Here is a 25,021-nt window from a genome sequence, read left to right on the forward strand (position 1 = left end):
CCATGACACCACAATCTCTGGATTCATCCATATAGCAAGTGAGCGCAAAACAAAGCTCCAGGAATACCACTCAAAATTGGGCAAATTAACACCTCCTGAAGATCTATGTCTTTGTAGAGTAAATGCTTTGATTCTGGGTTTTTTCATATTCCATAAATAAGAGCTAATGATTGAATGTAGCTTCTTCCAGTAACCACCTGGTGGAGCTAGGGGGATCGTACTACTCACAAAATTAACACGAGGCAATATGTTCATCTTAATAACTGAAATTCTAGACTGAAAAGAAGTAGGGAGCATCCCCCATCTATTCAGGTCACCCTCCACATTTTTTAGAACTTTATTGTAATTGTCAGCAGTTAACAAGTTGAGTGAGGGACTGATAGACACTCCTAGATATGTAAAACTACTAACAACTGGAATATTGAAAAGTGGTATCTGGTCATCCAGTCCCCTCAACAACATTAAAGCTGATTTTGTCCAGTTTCTCTTATAGCCTGAAATACTGCTGAAGTTCTTGAAGATTTTAAGAAAATGTGGAAGGGAATTAGAAAATTTGTAAAAATGTATATGTCATCTGCATACAAAGAAATGCAGTGTGATGTGTCTTGAATAATGATTGGTTCTAAAGTCTCCAACTGCCGTATTGCCTGGGCAACAGGTTCCAAAGATAAAGAAAATAAAAGTGGAGATAGAGGGCAACCCTGACGGGACGATCTTGTAACTGCGAACCTAGCTGAACAGTTGCTGCCCATTATAACGACCGCAGAGGGGTTAGTATACAATAACTTTATCATAGATATAGAGCTATCACTAAAACCCATGACTTGGAGAACAGACCACAAGTAACACCATTCCAGCCGATCAAAAGCCTTCTCAGCATCTAAAGAAAGAATAGCATTTTGATCTTCTGAATTGGAGGCAAAATCTATAATATGAAGCAAGCGACAGACATTATCCGATGCTAGTCTAGATTTGATAAACCCAGTTTGGTCATGATGAACTAAATGGGGCATGTAGCGCTCTAAACGTGTAGCTAGGACCTTAGCGTATAGCTTGACTTCACAATTCAGAAGACTTAGAGGCCTATAAGAGGAGCAGTCGTAAGATGGCTTGTCCTTCTTAAATAATAAGGATATTATTGCAATATTTGAACTGGCAGAAAAGGAACCTCTGTCAATAGAAAAATTAAGCATATTCAGCAATAAAGGACCAAGCTGGGGCCAATAGGCCACAAACAGTTCTGGTGGTATTCCGTCCAGGCCCGGAGACCTGCCTCTATTCATTGCTTTATTAACTAATCTCAGTTCTTCCAGCTGAATTGGTGCCTCTAAGGAACATACACCTTCAGGAGGCAATTTAGGTAGTTGTAATAATTTGAGCAATTCAGAACAGGCTTTGTCATCATGAGGCACCTCTGACGTATAGAGACTTTGGTAGAATAGTTGAAAAGTACTATTAATGCGTACTGGGTCAGATGTTATATTAACCTCTTTAGTCCTTATAGCTGATATCTTTGCTAGATCATCATTTTTCCTTAATTTATAAGCGAGCAAACGGCTGGGACGAGCGCTGCTATAGTAGTGATTTTGCCTAGTGCGATGGATAGTAAAGTCTGCTTCTCTTATTAACAAGCTGCTAAGTTCATCAACTAATTTATGATGCTTACAGATGTTTTCTAGAGAGGGATTATTTAACAATTCATGTTCAATAGCTGCGATTTCAGACTCCAAGCAATTTATACGATGTTTTTTAGATGTATTGAGATAGGATGCAAAAGATATAGTTTTATTCCTAATGCACCCTTTAACCGCATCCCATAACACTCGTGGATCATCAACTGATGGGCCATTTATTTTAATAAATTCCTCCAACTCAGCCTCCAGCTCACGTATAAATATATCATTCTGAAGCAGAGACGTGTTAAAACGCCAACGAACTGCCCTAGATCGACCAACTTTTAAAGAGAAACTACATAACACAGTCCTATGATCGGATAAAGCTATTGGGGTCATTTCAGTGCTGCAAATGTCGTTGAAAAGAGTTTTAGAAGAAAAGATGTAGTCTATTCTTGAAAAATATTTATGACGAGATGAAAAAAAAGAAAATTCTCTAGAAGAAGGATTCATCATTCGCCATGTATCAATCACTCCATAATCAGTAGACAATTTCTTCAATGCAAAGTCGCTGATCTCTACTTTCTGTTACCCCTGTTCTATCAATATCATGAAGCCATACAGCATTAAAGTCACCCCATATTAAAAGCTGGAACTCTGGGAGATCTGTTAATATAGCGGCCAATGAATTATAAAAGTGCTGGTCAAAGCAATTTGGAGCATAAACGCTCATCAGTGCAATTTTAATACCATTATAAACTATTTTACAGAAAGTAATTCGACCATCATCAGATCCCCCTGTGCCCAGAATGGTGTAATTTAGGTTACATTTTGCAGCTATAAAAACACCTTTGCTCTTCTTGATATAGCAAGAGGAAGCAACCACATGATAATACTTATTCTTGAATCTATGTACATCAGCTTCAAGCAAATGCGACTCTTGAATAAAAGCAAAGTGGATATTCTTTCTATAAAGAAACTTCAGAGTGCTTATGCGCTTCTGGGGAGAATTAAGGCCCTGTGTATTCCATGACATAACATTGATACTACTCATATTTATTCATGTTATAGTTTTGCATATAAATATAAAGGAACCAGACAGGAGCGATATTTGGAAAAGAACCAAATTTGGATAGGGTCACCTCATCCACCACCACACACACACACACACACACACACACACACACACACACACACACACACACACACACACACACACACACACACACACACACACAAACAAACACACACACACAGATGGAATCACAAAAATAATAGTAAAAATACAGAGAAAAAGGTGAAAAGACAACAACGACTACCTGAACAGACAAAAAATGCTCAGCCTTGACCATCCAAAGTCCTCTCAAAAAAGAAAGAAGACTACCCACCCACCTAAAAATATACCAGTCATCTTGGATGGACAGTCACAGCCCCACTACCCTCCAACAAAATATAAGGTTTGCCTTCATGCTGCGGGTCAGAGCGCCATTATTAATTAAACAAACTAATAATTATTCTCAAGCCATTTTAACCATAGCACTTAACAGAATAGCTTGCGGTCCACTAAACGTGGCCTGAATACTGACAATAAAAGATAACAAACACATGGACAGCTCATATCAAAGTATAATACGAAAAAAGAAAATAAACAAACAAATCTGTTTTATATCTGTATGTATAGTGTCTTATAATGCATTGGCCATGTATAATTAAGCTTTATCTTGCCAATAAAGTGTGGTGAACATCCGTTAAGATGGCATTCCATGGACCAGTTTATGGCAGGGCCTCTCTCTAACTGATGGCGTGGAAGAAGATGTGCCACACTATGATTGGATAATTGGTGAATGAACATAAACAAATGTTCAGCAAAATCAGATAAGATGCTAAGACAACTGTGCCTGTATGCATTTCCCCCGGTTTCTCTGCTCCCGGGAGTCTTGGCCAAAGTTCGCCAGCAAGGGTCCTGCCTCTTACTGATAGTGCCGCGCTGGCCAAACAGGGTATGTTCTCGGAGATAATGTCTCTCCTCGACGGCTCGCCTTGGGCAATTCCGGACAGGAGGGACCTTCTGTCTCAGGCGCAGGGGACAATATTTCATCCCCGGCCCGAACTGTGGAACCTTCATGTTTGGCCCCTGAAGGGTACCAACTGAGGGACACTGGGCTTTCACCTGAAGTTATCGAGACCATGTCTTTGAAAGATGGTGCAGTGCACATAATGCAGATCCAGCTAACTGCCAAATTGCTTCAGTTCTGGACTTTCTGCAGGAAAAATGATCAGCAGGCACATGCCCCGGCACTCTCAGGGTTTACGTGGCCACTCTATTGGCTTGCAACGCCTTGATTGATGGGGTGCCATTGGGGAGACATCCTCTGCTCGCTCACTTCGTTTGTCGAGCCATGCGACTGAGACCTCCTGCTAGGACCAGGATCCTTCCATGGGACTTAGCAATAGTCCTTGATGGTCTGGTTGAGACCCCCTTCGAACCTCTAGAGTCAACGTCTGATAAACTTCTGACTCTCAAGATGGTTTTTCTTTTGGCAATTAATTCTCTAAAAAGAATTGGGGATCTACAAGCTCTGTCTGTCTTGCCAGCCTGCTTAGATTTTGCCCCAGGAATGGCTAAAGCCATTTTTGCACCCTCATCCTGACTACCTGCCTAAGGTTCCTTTCTCGACTGTCACTCTTGAAGCCTTCTGCTCCCCGCAGTTTACAACACCGGAGCAGGAAAGACTTCACGGACTTTGTCCAGTCCGTTCCCTTCAGACTTATGTCCACCAGCACTAGCCAGTGGCTTAAGTCAGGGCAACTATTTGTTTGCTATGGGGACCGCAACAGGGGGGCGGCCGCCACCAAACAGACTATGTCGCATTGGGTGAGGGACACTTTTGCCCTGGCCTACGAGGCACGCAGTCAAGTTTCGCCAGTAGGTATCAGGGCTCACTCTACCAGAGGGGTTACCTCCTCTAAAGCCTTGGCTAGAGGTGTCCCTCTGCAGCATGTTTGTGATGCGGCAGGCTGGTCCTCTCCGCACACATTCATAAGATTTTATAGTTTGGCTGTTCATGCCACTCTTATGTCCTTGAGTCAACATCACAAGCTCATGTCTGAGACCTCTTGCGCTCTTATGAGCACAACTACACAACCGTAAGGGGTCCAGACATCCACAGTGCGGCAGCATGGGGTTACTTAACTGTAACTCCTGTTCCCTGATAAAAGTGGAACGAGATGCTGTGCTTCACTGCCGCACCAGGATGCCCCAGGACTGCTCTTCAGAAAAAATACCTGACGATGCACCTGTGACACATCTATTTATAGCCCTGCTACAGGTGCATCCAATAATGTCACCAGCAGAGGCTATAAATTCTGGTCAATTTAATTTATGTGTTGCACACATATTCACAGCTGGTCACACCTAAAGTTGTTCCCAAAGTGCTAAATCAGCGCAGCATCTTGTTCCGCTCAGTCCTCGTTCAGGGAACAGGGGTTACAGTTAAGTAACCTGAGACGTTACCTGGTGTCAGCTTGTTACAAATAATAGGTATAATATTCATGATAGGTATATTATTTGTTTAACCTGTGGTGACGTCACGCTGCTTACATTTAATATATAATTTACCATCTATAAATGTAATGAATGTTGACAAATTAAACATCTTTTCAAAGGTCTAAGGATTCAACATTGATATCCGATCTCTGTTTCACAATAGCAATGCTCCAGAAACAGCAATTTAGTTATTTGTGCCAGGAGTACAAATGAAAACATGCAATATCAAAACGGGACTTCATACCTTTGTTATGAAAACATGATCACCAGATGAATCCAGTTCGCCACACTTGGGTCGTTTGTCCATGACAAGGGTTCATTGAAAAACATCCAATTGCACTTTTTGTCAATTAAATTTATAAATCTAAAAAATATTGATATATTCTCCATTGTTTACATGAGATCTCACCTGATAGAATTACCTTTTGTTATCGTTCTTCAACAAACTATGCAATCTGAGCAGCATTCATGTTGTAAAACTCTATAATATCTTATATATGAGTCACATAAACAAAATGAGCCTGTCTCCAAAGTCTATTTTTAAAAATGTGTGGTAGATTTATTCAGAATAGCCAAGCAGTGCAGTTAGATTTTGTGTTGTTTTGCCAGGTTCCCAATAAGGAGCATCCCCATAAAATTCTCTCCCATTACTACATTCAGTTCAACAGCATTGCAATTATCCATTCTGTGTTCAAATTATTTATTTGTTTTATTGTTTAATTCAGTACTTTCCTTTTTGTTATTAGTTTATTATCCTTTAGCATCGCATATTCATTATTAGTATTATTAAGCATTGTGGTTTTTACTCTTGCATATCTATTGTTAATAAATGTCATTAATTTTATTACAAATGTGTCTTCATTGTGTTGATGATCAAAGACTCCACTAGTTGTCCAGACTCTCAGAATTCCTTCAGATAAATCAGCTGACTAACTCCCTCTAGTTTACATTAATTCTAAATTATCTAACAGCTCTTTTGGGAGTGTTCTTAAATTGTTAAGATAATATTCTTAACTGGTGCCCTGTATTGAAAAGGGGGAGGGGTCATCTGATACACTCATAACCACACCTTAAGTGAGATACGTCATCAGTGAATTGAGTAGAAACCGCTACCAAAGATTGATATGAATCGAATCTAACCAATTTGGTCCCATTTAAGAAAAGCCCACTGAAAACGATTTTGTCCAACTTTTAAATACAGTATGTCCACTGAATACAGTATACTTATATCAAAGATTTACATCTGTAGAAAATGTGTCTAGATAACAATTCCTGCTAAAAATAAACATGTTAACATTATTTAAAATAAACGAGTAACTCGTTTTTTGCAAGATCTTTGAGACAAATCTAAAGTAAATATATTTATGATTATATTAATATTTGATTTAATGTACCACATACTATGAATAATCAAGATTAAATACAGAAAACTGTGTTTAGTTAAATAATTTGAATTAATTCACAACCCTAAAAATTACGTATACATTAAAAAATGTTTAGGCCTATGTCATGACCCCTTTAAAGTAGCATTTTGGTCCTACAGCATACAGTGGATATAAAAAGTCTACACACCCCTGTTAAAACCCCAGGTTTTTGTGATGTAAAAAATGAAAAAGATAAATCATATCCGAATTTTTGCACTTATAATGTAAATAATTACAGCCTATGCAATGCCACTGAAAACCAAAGTGACACATTTCAGAGAAAACAATAAAATCAAATAAAAAAAACTTAATCTAACTGCATAAGTGTGCGCATCCCTGAAAAAATACTTAAATTGAAGCACCATTTGATTTTATTACATTTAAGAGTCTATTAGCTTGGCACATCTTGACTTGGGAATATTTACATTTACATTTATGCATTTGGCAGATGCTTTTATCCAAAGTGACTTACAGTGCACTTATTACAGGGACAAACCCCCCGGAGCAACCTGGAGTTAAGTGCCTTGCTCAAGGACACAATGGTGGTGGCAGTGGGGATCGAACCAACAACCTTCTGCTTAACAGTTCAGTGCTTTAGCCCACTACGCCACCACCACTTATTTTCCCACTCATCTTTGCAAAAACATTCAAAATCGGTCAAATTGCGAGGGCATCTCCTGTGTACGGCCCTCTTCAGGTCTCCCCACAGATTTTCTGTAGTATTCAGGTCTGGGCTCTGGCTGGGCCATTCCAAAAGATTAATCTACTTTTGTTGATTTGGATGTGTGCTTTGGATCATTGTCTTGCTGAAAGGTGAAAGATCTCTTCTTTCTAGCAGATGCCAGAAGGTTCTGTGCCAAAATTGACTGGTACTTGGAGCTATTCCTGATTCCCTCCACCTTCACTGAAGCCCCAGTTCCAGGTGTTCTTTTGCTGATGTGTTGTGTTGTTTTTGCGCCAAACATACCTTTTACAATTTTGGGCAAAAAGTTAAATCTTGGCCTCATCAGACCATAACACATTTTTCCACATGGTTTTGCGAGACTAGATATAGGTTTTTGTCGGGATTGTATTTTGTTTTCATCAGAAAAGGCTTGGTCTTACCACCCTGCCCCATAGCCCAGACAGATGAAGAATACGGGAGATAGTGGTCACATATAGTACCAGTACTTACCAGAAAGAGCTGCATCTCCTTTAATGTTGCTGTAGGCCTCTTGACAGCCTCCCTGACCAGTTTTCTCTTTGTCTTCTCATCAATTTTGGAGGGACGTCCTGTTCCACTTGTTGATGACTATCTTCACTGTGTTCCATGGTATATCTAATGCCTTGGAATTTTTTTTTTAGCTCTCACCTGAGTGATACCTTTCAACAATGAGATTCAGTTGATGCCTAGTAATCTCTTTGTGGCCCATGGCTCTTGTAGTAGCATGCAACCAAGAAAATGTCAGAAAAATCCTTCAAGAACAGGTGAGATTTATTTGGAGTTAATCGGAGTCACTTCAGGTGAAGATAGGTGTGTACTATTTCACACGAGCTTGATGATTGGTTGATTCTGAACACATACCCAGTTATAAAAAGGTGTGCACTCTTATGCAGTTACGTTATTCTAAGTTTTCTATTTTTATTTTATTTCTCTGAAATGTGTCACTTTGGTTTTTGGTGGCATTGCATAGTTTGTAATTTTTTACATAAATGTGCAAAAAGTAATTTATTATTTATCTATGTTTTATTTTTATATCACAAATACCTGCAGTTTTAACAGGGGTTTTTAGACATTTTAATATCCACTGTATGTACAATCTAATTTTTCAAAATAGGCATATACCCCTAATATTATTATAATCATATTTTATAAGATGGTATCTAATTTACATATAAAAAAAATAAATAAACGAATTGTCACAATAGAAAAAAGTTTTTTTTTTCACAAGGCAAATTTTCTTTTTGTTTAAAGGAAGGGGAAAACCTAAACATATTCACGAGAGCCCTCTTACAAAAGATCCAAATTTAAAGCAATTAATTCCAAGCTCACAATAAGAACAACAGATGTCATTGCAAGGCCCCTGCAAAGATAAGTAAATATCTGTGTGTTTTAATCTGCATAATTTCTGCTACTTCCAGGTTACTGGATGCTGTGATTGATAACTGGTGAGTCAAAGGCAGCACAAATCAAATCACATCATCTAATTTAAAGTGGCTGTTATGTTGCTTTTTAAATGCATATACCTGTTGGTGCATATTGATGTGTGTGTATACCTTCACTAGCATGGCGTTCACGGTACGTCCTCTGTGTACGTGTGCTGAGTCCTTCAAAATCTTGTGTAGATGACACTCTTCTAAATGTACACATACTGACCCGCGATGCCCTATTGGATGCAGTCCCCATAGGCTCTTGAGGGTCCACCCGTTCCCAGGGGCCCCGTGGAGACGAGTGATCCTGTGGCCCTGAGATTGGTGAACATGACCCCAAATAACTCTGACCAATCAGAGCCTGTGTGTCATTTCTGTAGGAGGGGCTACAGCTCTCACCGGTGGGGGGGTGGAGTTCACGTGGAGAGAGGGAAAGAGAGAGAGATGACGAGCAGGACGAATGTTTCTCATTCTGATTGACAGAATGGATGGTCACCTCATCTGGGTCCTCCTGAGGAAGAGATTGCTTACTTACACCCAGCATGCTCAGTGGCGCAGGCAGACAAAAACGGAAGAAACGTCCTTTTTCTACAAATAAACAGAGAAAAGGTAGGAACAGTGTTCAGCGGAGTTAATAAGAAAGAAGCAGTATTTCAATATCTTGCAAATAAAGCAAACAGCTCTTTTCTTCTCAATCTGTTAAATATGTCTCTGGTAGATAGGAAGACCTTTTTAATAGCATGTTTATGTAAAAATGACAGCAAGTATAGTATGTAAATGTAACACTGTCTTTGTCACAGTGATATATTAATGTGTTTCACTAATTTCCTGAATTTTGTATGGGCTGTTGTAACAATTGATACGATACATTCTCTTAACCCCAATGGATTTGTAAACATTATTTGTGTGCGTGTGTGTGTGTGGGTGCAATTTTTATGATCCCTCTTATATTTTTTTAAATGATAAACATCTTGCATTCTATTAAGGGAATGCAAACTTATGCACTCAACTGTATACCATACACACAAACCTGCCTGCTTATATATCAGGAACTTTCCATATTCCATTTTCACTTCCATATTTATAAAGAAAACTAAATTAGTACTAGGCATGTGAAGCTTATTTATTTTGTCATCATCTACCTGTACTATGGTGTACTCAATACACAAGTTTATGGTGCAATTCACAGAATGACAGCAGCCATCAAGTAAGGTTACATTAATGGGATTGTCCTCAAAACCTCTGCAGCCACGCAGTCTTACCCTTGATGTGAATCTTTAACAAGAACTGCTTGAATGTTAAACAAGCAGAAATGTCTCTGATGGAGGGAAACTGGGACATCAGCATCAATGAAATTCAGAGAGGAGATGAGAGGAGACATTGATCAAATGAAGTTCTCTCTCTTTCTCTCTCTTTCTATCTCCTCTGGAGGGCGAGGCAGCCCCAGGACTCAGCACAGATTTCATTACCTGAGCTTCATATCAAACATACAGAAAATACGGCTAAAATATCTGTGGACCTGTAAGTCCAGCTTAATCAAAAATTACATTAATGGGCAATACCAGAACACTTGGCATTGGAGAGTTACTTGATGCCTCTTGACTCACTACAAAACATTATTGGTGTCCAAGAAAAGCTCATGACCCTTTCTGTTTTGTTTGGGTATTTGAAATGACTTTTCAAAGTGTCAGCAGTGTTCTTCAACGTGACATGTATACTCTGCTTCACCTAAAATCTATGTTAAACAACAATTTTAATAACTTTTAATTATTATCCATGCAGTTTTTTATGATGTCATATAAAATTAGTTGACTAACTGCAATATTTGTGTTTTTAAAATATATTTATTACAGGACATTTTAAGTGAACTGCAAAAAATCGAAATGTGGATTAGAAAATAACAAAGAAATTAGTTTTTATAGTACATTGTGGCAGGGCGGAGGGCGGGGCCGGGTCATGATTCCACATACCCGGCCCCTAATCAGGCTAATCAAGCCTCAGAGAGGGATAAGGGCCGACTGGAGACTGCAGTGGGACAGAGAGAGAGAGAGAGATTTACGGACAGCTGTCCGACACCTGTGTGTGTGTTTGTCTTTTTGATTTTTGGTCTTTTTGGTTAAGTTTATAATTAAAATATTATTTATATTGTCAAGCCGGTTCTCACCTCCTCCTTGCCCATCTAAACCCTTTTACACTGGTGCCAAAACACAGGAAGGAGGAAGGATGCGCCGTAGTAGAGTCCTCGCCACTACCATCCACCACAACGGAGCAGCCGCGGCCATCTGCCGTGTGTACGTCACCTGTGTGTGTGTTTGTGTTTTTGGTTAAGTTTACAATTAAAATATAATTTATATTATCAAGCCGGTTTTCCCCTCCTCCTTGCCCATCTAAACCCCTTTACACACATCAAACCATTTTATCTTACAAGAACATTAAATGTTGATTGAAAATGTGATTATTCAGTATATAAGCAGTTTAACATCTAAAATATACACTTTCCTCTATACGTTCATATACATTTCAAACTAAAATCTTGATGTTGAATAAAACAGTATGTATTTGGTCAACTACCCATTTGTCAGTTCTATTATAAATACTGATCTTCTATTTTTGCCATTAGTGGGATAAATTTACTTTTTACTTTGCATATCTCACTGTTTAATTATTTTAATGAATTAACTATAATTAAATTGAAAGTAATTTTTGATATTGAAGTGATAATTACATTTCCCCTTCTGTCACTCACTCGACATTGTGTCGATGTAGTGACACTAAGGGTTCTCTCTTGAGAGCCTCGGTTGCCCCTTATCTTTGAGAAAAGGCCAATGAGAATTGGTGAACAGAATCTGCATGCCCCTCCCCCGGGCATATGTTTATAAAAGGAAGGAAGCATGCATCTGTTCAGACAGATTTTTTCTTCGGAGCCGAGCGGTTGTGTTTCAGCGAGCTGAGTAAAATCCACTGCTGTTCCACTCACTTTTAAAGAGCATACGCTGTTGGAAATACAGCACATTTCAGCGGCATTTCTTTTTCTTCTGCATGCCAGTGCAGACTACGCCCCTGAGCGCTTCGACAGCCCTCTAAAAGGGTATATACAAGTTAAAAGAGTATATTTCTCTAAAAGAGTAAAGACATTGACGTTGAACATCTTTTTAAAGACGTGTCTTTTTTAAGATGCCCTTCCGTCTTTGTGTCATTCCTGGATGCGTTCTTTTCTTCCCGGAGGTGCATGATGAGGTGACGAAGTCCTGGAGGGCACATTTCACTACCCAAAACCGACTCCCGACTCGTCCGCTCTCACTACTGTTGGCGGCGGGGCGGTTCATGGGTACATGGAACACCGGGCCCAGCTCTCAGCACCAGCGTAGAGCTCCATGCAGGAAGCGAACACCCCCCGTCTCACGGACCACCTCCCGGACCCAGAAGGCTCCCAAGCGGTCCAGAGATGGGCAACCCAAGGAAAGAGACATCTGCCACACAGCTGGTATTCAGACTACTCCATTCCCTGGTGGAGGGCCTGGTAGAGAATCTTTTGTTTCCGTAGCCTGCTTGTCACCCCCAACGGGCTGCGGTACCCATGTTGTCACAAAGAAAGCAGTTTCCTCACTCCCTGGGTCACCCATGAACGCAGACCCTCTGCCTTCACGTGCCCAACGGCACCACACTCACACCTCAGGTGCCTCTGGCGCAGGTGGTGATGAGTCTAGAGGTCATCGCTACAGAACCTCCTCCTCAGTCGACCTACCTGTCCCAGGCTGGGTACGCTGAGCAAGGTAAGTTCTTTGAGCCTCTCCTCAGCACAACCTCCTCCTTTGGATTCAGCAGCGTCTGAGGTCACTGCACACCACTCATATCTCGGGCAACCTAAACATCACAGCGGACATGCTGACATGTCAGGTAATGCTCAGCAGAGAGTGGAGACTCCACCCTCAGGTAGTCGAGCTGATTTGGGCTCGGTAGATCTGTTTGCCTCCGGAGATTCCACCCACTGCCCGGTCTGGTACTCTCTGACAGAAGCCCCCCTTGGCACAGATGTGCTGGCACACAGCTGGCCCCAGGGGCTGCTTTAAAACGCATTTCCCCCAGTGAGCCTACTTGATAAAGTCCTATGGAAGGTCAGGAAGGACAAGGAACAGCCCATTCTCGTGACCCCCCACTGGCCCACTCGGACTTGGCTCTCGGATCTCACGCTCCTTGTGACAGCACCTCCCTGGCAAATTCCCCTGAGGAAGGACGCTCCTCAGGGATGGGGCACCCTCTGGCATCTGCAACCAGACCTCTGGAACCTTGGACATTCTATCTAATCGGTCTACCACTAGCCGTCATAGACACGATCGCTCAAGCCAGAGCTCCCTCTAACAGGCAGCTTTATGCCCTAAAGTGGCGCTTATTCGCTAATTGGTTCTTCCTGATCTGAAGACCCACAGAGGTGTGCAGTCAGGTCAGTGCTGTCATTCCTGCAGGAGAGGCTGGAGGGGAGGCTGTCCCCCTCCACCTTGAAGGTTTATTTAGCCACCATAGTGGCTCACCACAATGCAGTCGTTAGGGAAGCAAAACCTGATCATCAGGTTCCTTAGAGGCACCCGGAGGCTGAACCCTCCTAGGCCATGCCTGTTCCCCTCATGGGATCTATCCGTTGTCCTCTCAGAACTTCGGAGACCCAGTTTGAGCCTCTAGGAATCAGTCGAACTAAAGGTCCTCTCCTTGAAGACGGCCCTCCTGATTGCGCCCACTTCCATCAAGAGGATTGGGGACCTGCAAGCACTCTCTGTCAGCAAAACTTGCCTGGAGTTCAGTCTGGCAGATTCTCAAGTCATCCTGAGACCCTGACCAGGTTTCATGCCCAAGGTCCCTACGACCCTGTTCAGGGATCAGGTAGTGAACCAGCAAGTACTGCCCCGGGAGGAGACAGACCCAGCCTTAGCGTTGCTGTGTCCGGTGCGTGCTTTGCGCACCTATTTGTATCGCACAAAGAAAGTTAGACACTCTGAGCAGCTCTTTGTCTGCTTTGCTGGACAGTGGAAAGGGAACGCTGTCTCCAAACAGAGTGAGTGTGCAAAGAATGTGGCATCCTCGTGGGCACTGGCCAATGGCATCTCTCTAGCAGATATCTGCAGAGCGACGGGCTGGGCAACATCCAATACCTCCGAGGTTTTACAATCTCCGGGTTGAGCCAGTCTCGTCCCATGTTTTGACAGGTCCAAATATGTAGAATTCGGTAACATGGTGACAACAGCTGGCCGGGTGTATCGCTTGTGCATAGTGCCTTTCCCCTCCCCTGAGGTGAAGACATGCGCTCTACTTCCCCAGTCGAGTCCACAAGTCACGGACCCCGGGTGTCCTTCCTCCTTAGCCCTCTGTCTTTGAACTCAGTGGAGGAAGTTCACAGCCAGACCAACCACAGGCACCAACTTGCCTGTGCTGGAATAGGTGCTCCACAGGTTCTGATTATTCCAATATCCCCTGTAATGTATTTTCCGCGGTACGGTCCCCCTGCCTGCAGACCCACATCTCCCTTGGGCAGAGCTCCCTCTGCCCCCCGGTCGCTGTGTTTGTAGAGCTCCTCCCCATAGAGGTAGGACCTACCACCACGCCACTTCCATGTGTGGCTGGTAAGCCCTTGTGATGTATTTGCCACATGTTAACAACCCCTGTTGGGCAGGATGTGGTCTCTGCGGGGTCTTTTCCCCCTGAAATTATAGGATTAGAAAAGAATGACTTCCACGATGCGTGTTATAGCGTTAGATGCCCCCAGCCGCATCTAACTCTCTATGGAGAGAAAACATAGAGAGAGAAAAGGCCACGGCTGGTGCAGCCTGCTCTCAGGCTAGTTACATTGCTTCCCTCCCTCAGTGATGTGTGGAACTATATGACGTCTCTTGGGGCGTTGGGGAAGGTTACGTGAGGTCTGATGCACCTGCCATTTTCGCACGCAACAGCTTGCATGCACCTGCTTCAGCAGTCCACGTAACACGTTCAGTGTTGTGGCGTTTTTAGATAGGGACCCCTAGTGTCACTACATCGACACAACGTCGAGTGAGTGACAGAAGGGGAATGTCTCGGTTACTGTTGTAACCTCTGTTCCCTGATGAATGGAACGAGACATTGTGTCCCTCTTGCCATAACACTGTACTAAGCCGCTGAAATGGCCGGGACCTTACTCTCGGCTCCTCAGCTCAAAACCTGTCTGAACAGATGCATGCTTCCCTCCTTTTATTCCCGTATGTCCGGGGGAGGGGCATGCAAATTCTGTTCGCCAATTCTCATTGGCTTTTTCTAAAAAATAAGAGGTAATCGAGGCTCTCAAGAGAGATCCCTAGTGTCACTATATCAACACAATGTCTCGTTCCCTCCATCAGGGAATGGAGGTTACTACAGTAACCAAGATGATATGAAGTTGTAATGTAATTTATCAATCAAAAATGTCTTATTTTGTATTTTATCTGCAGTGTGATTTCTCTCTTCCTCTGTCTCTCTCTTTCTCTCTATCTCCTCCCTGGAGTTTCAGTATCATGCCAGCATTAATTAAAACTCTCCAAACTGGGCTATTTATATCACTACTTCATGAAAGCAAACCTTAAAAAGAGGGTTTTTGGGTGGGCATGTCATAACATTTTTCATCCGAGTTAGATGTGATTAATCACTGACATTGTTTAGGATGACACTGTCAAGTTTATGTATGTTTTTGTCAATAGGTGTGTTTGACTTGAACTGCACCTCAATTTACCATTGCAGTCAGGGGAGGAGTTGAAAAGAGAGCAGCCAAGCCGGACACTTACACTTCCCATGTCGTCAGAACCTACAACAGTCACGGAAGATCACGCAATGTTTGCAGACGAAATGTGCTTGAATTTTACACAAAATAATCAGAAACATAATTAATTTGAAAGGTTTATGTGCAGCTTAATACAGTGCATGTTGGGTGTACAAGAAGAAAGTACAATAAAAGCTTGTATTATTTTAAAACTTATAAAGGAGTCAGTATTTGTAATCATTTTGAATGTTATTAATGAATAAACATGATGTACTGTACTGTACTGTTATAAAAACACAGAGTTGTAAGAGTTTTCGCCAAACTGGAGGTGTCAGAATAAACACCATTGTAATGGCATACTACCATACTTCTCTTATTTCTGCCATAGACTGACATAGCAGCAGTAGTAAGAGTAGTATGTGAAGTATGCAATTGCAAACATTGCCCATGAAACATGTGTAACCGTTGTAACGTTGTGAGTCTGGCCAATCAGGAATTAGCTGTGTCGTCATCATTGCTTGCGCAGCTCCTCTGGAGCAACTGCAAAGGCTGCACCAGCTGGCTGCTCTCGAATCATTCTCACAGTACTTTGATGGCATATGTAACGCAGACGCAGCAGTAGCGCTGGTTCAGGTCGGACAAAATATTTAGCCGACATGCACTGCTTCAAGTCCAGCACCAATCATTCTGCGCAGCACTCCATGAAGTCAAAAATCCTTAATGTTTGAATTTTCTTGTCTTTTATTTTATGGTTTAGTTCATACTCCCTGTTCCTGTTTCTTGTCCTGTGTCTTGTCATGTGATTTCCTGTTCCTGCCATGTTTCATGTGTTTTGTTCGTATTGGTTCCTTGGTTTATAAGTCTTGGCTTCTTATTATTCGAGTTAGTCATGCCAAGCTATAGTTTTTGTTTAATATATGTTTGGTTTTCTTTTATTGCTTTGATACCTTCATGTTTTTTGGATTGCATTGTAAATAAAACAGCACTTGGGTTCTCACATCATCTTCGTCATCATTTTCGTCAGTTCCTGTCTTCAGCCTGCCTTTTTTACACAAAATTTGAGGCTGGAAAAACTTGTAACTTTTACTTGCTATTTTGTTTTTGTTTTGCTGATTCAATGCATTTCCTCTGTATTTAGCCCTCTGCCGTGCACAGAGAGGGAAACAGATCAAGGAAATCTATATTCATCCCTGTTGGCAGTTTTTGCCATAGCTTTAAACATTATGCTGTGTGTCTTAACAAAAAACTGACTACATTGCCATGGTAAATCACCAGTTTGTAGCAGCCCTGACTAAACAGTCCCTCTAACACACACTTACACAAACAGACACATATGAACACACAGATATCCTTTTCAAAACATTCCCTGTTGCTATGATACAGGGAGATGGTATTAAAATTGGATATTAATTGACTTTCCATTATGCAGAAGTACATCAGGCATGGTTAGTGTGTAAAAGTATATGTTTGTATACATGTGTATGCAGGTGTGTGTTTTTACAGGTTTGAGTTAACTGATGGAGTTGCATAATTTGCAGAAAATGTTATACAGCAGTTCTATTGCTTATAGGTGTCCATTAACATATATCATAGTTGTAGCATGCACACACACACTGTTAGCATTGTGCAGTTTAGTGAGCTCAGTTTCACTGAACTGAGTCTTAAAAATGAAGCGTTGTGCAGCTCCTGGCCTCAGGGATCCAAATAATTGTAACACTGTGTCACATAAATTATTTCCCCTACTTCATTTCCTTTCTGGATGAGTGGGCTCAATCTTGACAGCATGTGCTGGTGAGCTGGAGCAACTGAAGCAATAAATAAAATAAAAATGTATCTCTCTTCCTCACCCGTCTCTATCTTTCTTACAGCACATCTCTTTATTTCAACATGTTTTTCTTCTACTCAGCCACCATGCTCAATTTGTTTAAAATGTTCCCTTCCTATCTCTTTCTCTCTCTTCTGACATACAGGTAGTCATCAATTTAAAGAGGTGCTGTCAGTAAGTGGGGATGATGGAAAGGCAAACTAGGTGTTTAAGATAAAGTAGACAAAAAGAAAGAGACGTGAGAGGAGAGGTGGAATTAAAAAAGACTTAGTGTTCTTTGGGGAAGGAAGAAATGAAGAAGAAATTAATCAAGAAGTAAATAAGGAAGGAAGGAATGAGAAATTAATCAAGAGGGAAGGAAGGAAGGATGAGAAATTATGCAAGTAAATAAGAAAGGAATAAAGGAGATATTAAACATGAAGTAAATTAAACAGAAGTAAGGAAGGAGAAATTAAACAGGAAGAAAAAAGAAAGATAGAAACAAACAAACAAACAAAGTCTCACTTTGTTCTTGTTTAGCTGGAGAGGTGTGGTTGAGTCGGTCTAATGAATCCATGCTGCCCTCCTTCAACAAATAGTCAAAGCTCAAGATGAACATCATGACCACGCCCTCCTGGTTCTTCACAGGAATGATGTGTGTTGTACACTGGAAGTCTGATCCTGCAGACATGCAAAGACACAAGTATCTAGTATCAAACCATTACTGAATTTAATGACATGAGCATTACTGAATTTATAAATTACATTGTTTATGTTGCCTCTGGGGTTAATTTATCATTTTTATTCTGATGACCTAAAACTGTACCTTCCCTTAAAACATGATGATTATTCTTCTTTTCACATTTTTTTATAATTGTTTGGCTGAGGTCAAAGGTTGGTTGGAGAATAATTTTCTCCAATTAAATGAGGATAAGACTCATAGATTTGATTGTCAGATAAATGCTGTTGTGAAAACAGTTTTTTGTTCCAGTTAAGATGTATTTCTAGGCTCAAATCTATCCTCTCTGTTAGAGCTCTTCACTGGCTTCCGGTGATGTTTAGGATACAATATAAGGTGTTTGTTCCCTATCTATCACTCACTTGACATTGTGTCGATGTAGTGACACTAGGGGTCACCCTTGGGAGCCCCAAATACCTCTTGAGAAAAGGCCAATGGGAATTGGCGAGTGGAATTTGAATGCCCCTCTCCTGGACATACAGGTATAAAAGGAGCTGGCTAGATTTTTTTCTTCGGAGCCGAGCGTTTGTGTTCAGCGAGCTGAAGTCCTCTGCCAGTCCATTCACCTCTGAAAGTGAGTGAAGCTGTTGGATTTACGCGCATTGCAGTGGTTTCTCCCCCTCTTGCACCTTCGTCAGATTGAAAGCCACCCCAGCGGCTTCCCGCCTTGGTCCTTCAACCAACGGGGAAGAGGTCGCGATGGTTAGCACTGGGGGCTAACCTCAATGGGAGATCCTCTGCCTTGAAACCTCCTACTGACCTCACATTCCCCAGCACGCTTGTGTGCTCTGGTCAAGTTCTGGGATGAGACTGCCGGCTCGTCTCAGGGCTGGTTCTTGACACGTGGCTGTGATCGTCAGGCTGAAACTCTGTTCCCAGGAACCAATCGTCGGACCACTTCCCCCTGAACCCTTGCGGCTCGACGATTGGTTCCTGGGAACAGAGCTTCACTCACGACCGCCCCCCCTGCCCGGAACCTTTCTTTCGGAGGTACATGACGAGCTCACGAGTTCGTGGCTGGCACCTTTTACTGCCCAAACCTGATTTGTGAGCTCCTCCGCTCTCACTACCCTTGACGGTAGTGCCACCACCTGGCAGAACCGTCCGTGACTCCCGCCCAGGGCTTGTAGACTTATGTCATCACTGGTGGATAAGGCCTACGGTGCCGCTGGACAGGCCGCCTCTGCCCTGAACGCCATGGCTCTCCTGCAAGTGCACCAAGCCAAGGCACTGAAAGAACTGCATGAGGGTAATCCTGACCCAGGATTAATTCTGGAGCTGTGCTCGGCGATCAAATTCGCCCTCCAGGCGACAGAGGTCATAGCACGGTCTCTCGGGCAGGCGATGTCCACCCTGGTAGTTCAGGAGCGCCACCTTTGGCTCAACCTGGTCGAGAAAAAGGATGCTGACCAGGCACAATTCCTTGATACCATCTCCCAGGTTAGCCTATTCTGCGACATCGTCGAGGACTTTGCCCAGCAGTTCTCGATGGTTAAGAAGCAGACAGAGGCCATCCAACACATCCTGCCCCAGCACAGCTCAAGATCCCACACCCGTCTGCTTGTCACCCACCGGCTCCGCCACAGCCCACCAGCCACTGGAGCCACCGGCTCCAGCCCACCGTGGAGCCACCAGCAGGAAGCAGACACCACCGATCTCATGACCGGCCACTAAGAACCCGAGGAAGACTTCAAAGTGTCCCTGAGATGGGCGACCCAGGGAGTCAGAAACCCGTTACACAGGAGCTGGTAAGAAGACCACTCAATACCCCAGTGGAGGGACGGCAGGAAAATCCTAGCTTATATTTTCTATTAATTTCGCCACACGACCAAGGGGATGCAGTACCCACATTTTCAAGAAAAGAGCAGTTTCCTCACTTCCTGGGTCACACATTCGGTGTCCACGGCCGTCGTTGTCACGACCACCGGGCACCATTCCTTTATGGCAGGTATGGTGCTTCGGAGGCGGGCACAATCCCACCCACGACAGGATGGTTGCGGCAGGCAGCGAGGACGATTCATCACAGACCACTCTTACGGTGGGTATACAGAGGTAAGTTCCCGGACTCGGTATGGCCAAGAGTGGCGCCTCAGGCTCCACCCCACCATGAGGCCCCACCCGCCGGTACGTGCAACATGCTTGTCCCCTTGGTTCCGCACGCCCGGAGCTTGGGGGCGTGTCTCGTACTCCCCAACCTGCCGTGGTGGCTGGTGCCCACTGTCAGACTCGGCTACACGATTCAGTTCGCTAGGCACCCGCCCAGGTTCAGCGGCATCCGCTTCACCTCAGTGAGGGGTGAGAATGCCACAGCCTTGCAGACGGAGTTTGCATCGAGCCCGTTCCTGTTTTACAGCCCCTACTTCATCGTACCAAAAAAGGTGGTGGGTTGCGGACAATCTTGGACCTGCAAGTTCTGAACCCGGCCTTGCACATACTCCCGTTCAACATGCTGACGCAAAGACGCATTTTAGTGAGCGTCCGGCATCAAGATTGGTTCACGGTAGACTTGAAGGATGCGCACGTCCACGTCTTGGTTTTACCTCGACACAGGCCCTTCCTACGTTGAGTTGAGACTACTGACCACTGATTTATATTGGTTAATTAAAGTTTTGCTTATTTATTCTGGTTTATAAATCTAATTGTGTGGATTAAACATTATTATATGTCAAACAAATGTAAAGGCAGAAGGATGTAGAGCAGGTTACATATGATACTTCACTATATAAACAAACAGGCATTTTATGTGTAGACATTGATGTTCACTCAGTTTGACAGCTTCAGGCTTCATTCCTGACATGCAGAGATGGGGGTTGTTATGGCTACTAAAGGTCAAGATGGCCCTTGAGAAAATCAGAATGTAGTCAAAGTAGATTTCAGTTGATTATTATCTGGGCATAAGAGTTATCGGACATTATAATTAGCCAAAGGCTGCCATCTCATTAGGCATAACAATCCTCATTATCATTTCATAACCATTATCATAATCATCATAACATTTTTCCATTGCATATGAGCAGTTGACTTTTTAGTCTAATTCAGATTAGAAAAGAAAAGTTTGGTCATATTACACAACAAAATCAGTATTCTTCAAAAAGAAAATAAAGCCTATTTTCTGCCTTGTGACATTATTTTGGTTGGTTGTGTAGGGTATGCAGGTCAGGTTTGGGGAATGTATGACCGATATTACTGATAGTAATCAATGATCAATCATACGATGTGACCCGGACACCAATAAATGTAAAAACACCCCAAAAAGGGCTTATATAGTCCAAGAGTCTGCCTTCAAATATATATAGATAATTAAACACCACGAATTATGATTAATTAGGAATATACATCATATGCAGACAGGCTATATTAATTTTAATAACACCTCAATGGAATTGACCCGTAGGCTACCGCAACCAGTCAGTTCGTCCGCCGAACCACTTTATTTGGTACTTTTGATCAATTCTCCAGAGGGGTTATTCCTAGTTATAAGCTCACTCATCAAAAGCACGTTAACTTACTTTGATAATATCAGCTCGTAGCTTAAAATCGCACATTAAAGAGGCTTTGTTTTATGACCAACAAACACAGGCAATTACGCGTATAATTGATTTTAATACAAGGCACTATGATATATCACTACACTTGACAAACATACATGTAACATAGAATAAACATAAAATAAACTAAATAAATGCAGTAAGGGAAAGTAAAGAATTATTAGAGGTATGGCAAACTTATTACAACAATTAACCCTTTGAAGCCAGCAAGGAAATTACACACTGTGATGCATTTGAATTTCAATGGAAATACTTGCACAAATAGGCCTTTGCGTGTGGCTAAGGCTGCGTGTATGCCGTGTCCTTGGGGCGTCCGTGAGATGGAGGATTTCGGTTTGGTGTTTCCAGCGCGTGGAGTTGAAACTCACTTGAAGAGGAATTGAAGGGTTGTTCCGAGAAGTTCGAAGCGTCTTAGGAATACTTGTTGAATAGTTGGCGAGTGTTCCGGAGGGTTGCAGAAGATCGGGAGAAGAAGTGAGAGATGTAAGATGGCTTGAAGAGGTCCGGGAGAAGAGGGTTGAAGTAAGCGAGGATGAAGAGCGCAGCAAAAGAGAGTTGAAGCAAAAGAGAACGATTTCAATGCTGGATCTGACTTTTAAAGTAGGTAGGTCACACCCCCATTGGGGGGAAGTGACCCAATGAGGCCCCTCCGTTTTGGGTGCGAATTTGCTCCCTTTGTCCGGTCAAGGCTCATTTGCATGCTTTATGATTTGGTCAGGACTTTTGCTTTGACTCACTCAAAAGACGGTAAACATAGCAGAACATGATTCAAAGGTGACCTTATACTCATATTCCGCTAGGACAAGTCGTAAGGTTTAATTTGATACCAAGAAAAGTATATTTGGTACCCTTAAAAGTAGATATACACTGTTAGGCTATTACATATAAGGCCTCTTATTAACTATAACAGGTTTTACTACACTACTAAACTAATTTCAACTAGTTTTGATCTATCATCAGACAAATAAACACACAGGGATTAAAACATATTTCATTAGACATACATTTCTAAGTTTAAGACTGAAAGACACACATATTCTCTGTTGCCAACTTCTCACGTGCCCTTTTCTCACGTGGTGAAGCACAGGGTGTCACATGTGCGGGGTTTTTAGAAAGCACCACGAGGATCCTCTGTCAATAGCGGGAGTGTCTCTCTGTCAAACGTTCATTGTCCTATCACAGGCCATTTATTGTGCTCGTGGAGACTAGTTGGCGCTATTGCAGTAATTAGGGGAGTTGGAACAGTAAGTTCTTGTTTTCATGAACCTGCTGAGTTAATGATTATCCTTCATTGATTCCTCCAGACGCTACAGTTGGCAAATAACTTTCTCCAGTTAAATGAGGATGAGTCACTAGGGATGGGTAATACGTTTATTGTTTTGTTCAGAATCAACATGATAAAGTTACGACAGACAATTTTGGTTTACTGTCTGGCAACATGCACTCTCATTCGAAGAATCTAGGAATTTTTGACTCAAATGCTGTTGAGAAAACCAGTTATTTTCAGTTAAGATGTATTTAAAAGCTCAAATCTATCCTCTCTGTTGGAAGAAGTTATGCATGCATTTAACTAATACCAGGAAGAGGGACCATATAACACCTGTTTTGGCAGCTCTTCACTGGTCATATTACAAAACAAAATAAATATTCTTCAAAAAGAAAATAAAGCATTTTTTCTGCCTTATGACATTATTGTAATGACAATTAAGCACCCCTCCCCCAATTCTCATTGTATTGTACTGCCAAAACTTTATTGATTTACATATTTGACCATACAAAAACAAAACATATATACACAGAATCACCATTAACCCCACCTATTACCCTTCCCCATCCCAATCCCACCCTGGCCCCCAACAACATCCCAGTTGTTGTAAATGATATAGACACACACAAATAAATAAATAAACAAAAATAAAAAATATTATAATAATTATCACACATCCATAAATGACATATATCCGCCCCATTTATCTGCGAACAAGTTGAACTTCCCCATTCTTCTAAATGACCCTTCGTCAAAGGCCGCCACCCTTCCCATCTCTGAGCACCACTCCTGAAATGAGGGCACGCCAGCCGATCTTCAACCCCTTAATAGTTTCTGCCTGGTGATCATGACACTGGTTAAGACCCAACTATTTATGTGTCTATTTTTAATATTGATGTCCGCCCCATCACCTAAAATACAGAGTCTGGGGCAAAATGATACCCGAGTGCCCAATACTTCACACACCAAACTCTGAACCTTCAACCAAAACAACTGGAGTTTTTTAGAATCCAAGCCCACTCTCCCTCCTCCAATTCCAAGTTTAAATCTTTCTCCCTTAATCTCTTAAGAGAAGTTGAAGCTCCGTCCCCAGACTCTGAATTAGCAGGGAGTAATACACTGATGCCTCATGACCTTTTAAAAAAGCAGTAATCACCTCACCCATAGTTTCTGCTTCTTTAGGGTGGTGTAAGCTATTCCCAAAAATACTACAGAGCAAATGGAGCAGCTGTAGATACCTAAAAAACTGAGATCTGGGGATCCCAAAATGTTGAACCAAATTTTCAAAGGATCTCAACACATTACTCTCATATAGGTCAGCGAGTGTAGTAACCCCCCTTACAATCCACTCTGACCAGCAGAAAGGGGACTTTTTAATACTTAATTTGGGGTTCAGCCATAAGCTATGGCAACATTTAGATAAATATCCTAATTAAACACTCTGGACACTGTTGTCCATATCGAGTGCCAATGTGAGATAACGGGGTGTAATTTAATTTCACCGGTTATATTGTTCAATACAAAGCCAGGGAGGGGCTCTTTCAGCCCAATGAGCCAAATGTCTGAGGCCAAACGCATAATAATAAAACAAAATCTTGGGTAGGCCTATACCTCCTTGTCAATCGGCGAGGGGTGAGAAAACTGCTTCCTTGCACATGACGATCGTGTCCCTTCTACAGAAGGATGCGATAGAGTCTGTCCCTTCAGCCGAGATGAAAAAGGGGTTTTACAGCCCCTACTTCATCGTTCCGAAAAAAGGTGGTGGGTTGCGACCAATCTTGGACCTGCGAGTTCTGAACCAGGCCTTGCACAGACTCCCGTTCAAGATACTGACACAAAGACGCATTTTAGCAAGCGTCCGGCATCAAGATTGGTTTGCAGCGTTAGACCTGAAGGACGTGTACTTCCACGTCTCAGTTTTACCTTGACACAGACCCTTCCTACGGTTTACTTTCGAGGACTGGGCGTACAAGTACAAGGTCCTCCCCTTCTGTCTGTCCCTGTCACCTCACACCTTCACGAAAGTCACAGAGGCAGCCCTTCCCCATTAAGGGAAGTGTACGTTCACATCCACAACTACCTCGACGACTGGCTGATTCTAGCTCACTCATGGGATTTGTTGTGTGCACACAGGGACCTGGTGCTCAGGCACCTCAGCCAGCTGGGGCTTCGGGTCAACTGGGAAGATAGCAAGC

The 25,021-nt window shown here is 42.4% G+C and overlaps 1 protein-coding gene across 1 annotated transcript in view; it reads right to left on the reverse strand.

Annotated features, from left to right (window-relative positions):
• Positions 1 to 25,021, reverse strand: part of LOC127653991 (potassium voltage-gated channel subfamily H member 7-like) — a 118,672-nt gene that overhangs the window by 62,546 nt on the left and 31,105 nt on the right. Inside the window, exons 3-4 of the mRNA XM_052140896.1 lie at positions 17,798 to 17,953; positions 8,841 to 9,302 (exon numbers count right to left, since the gene is read on the reverse strand). Of these exons, the coding sequence (XP_051996856.1) occupies positions 8,841 to 9,302; positions 17,798 to 17,953 (618 nt within the window). The remainder of the gene's footprint in view (positions 1 to 8,840; positions 9,303 to 17,797; positions 17,954 to 25,021) is intronic.

The sequence above is a fragment of the Xyrauchen texanus genome, chromosome 13, assembly GCF_025860055.1.
Source record: "Xyrauchen texanus isolate HMW12.3.18 chromosome 13, RBS_HiC_50CHRs, whole genome shotgun sequence".
NCBI lineage: Eukaryota > Metazoa > Chordata > Actinopteri > Cypriniformes > Catostomidae > Xyrauchen > Xyrauchen texanus.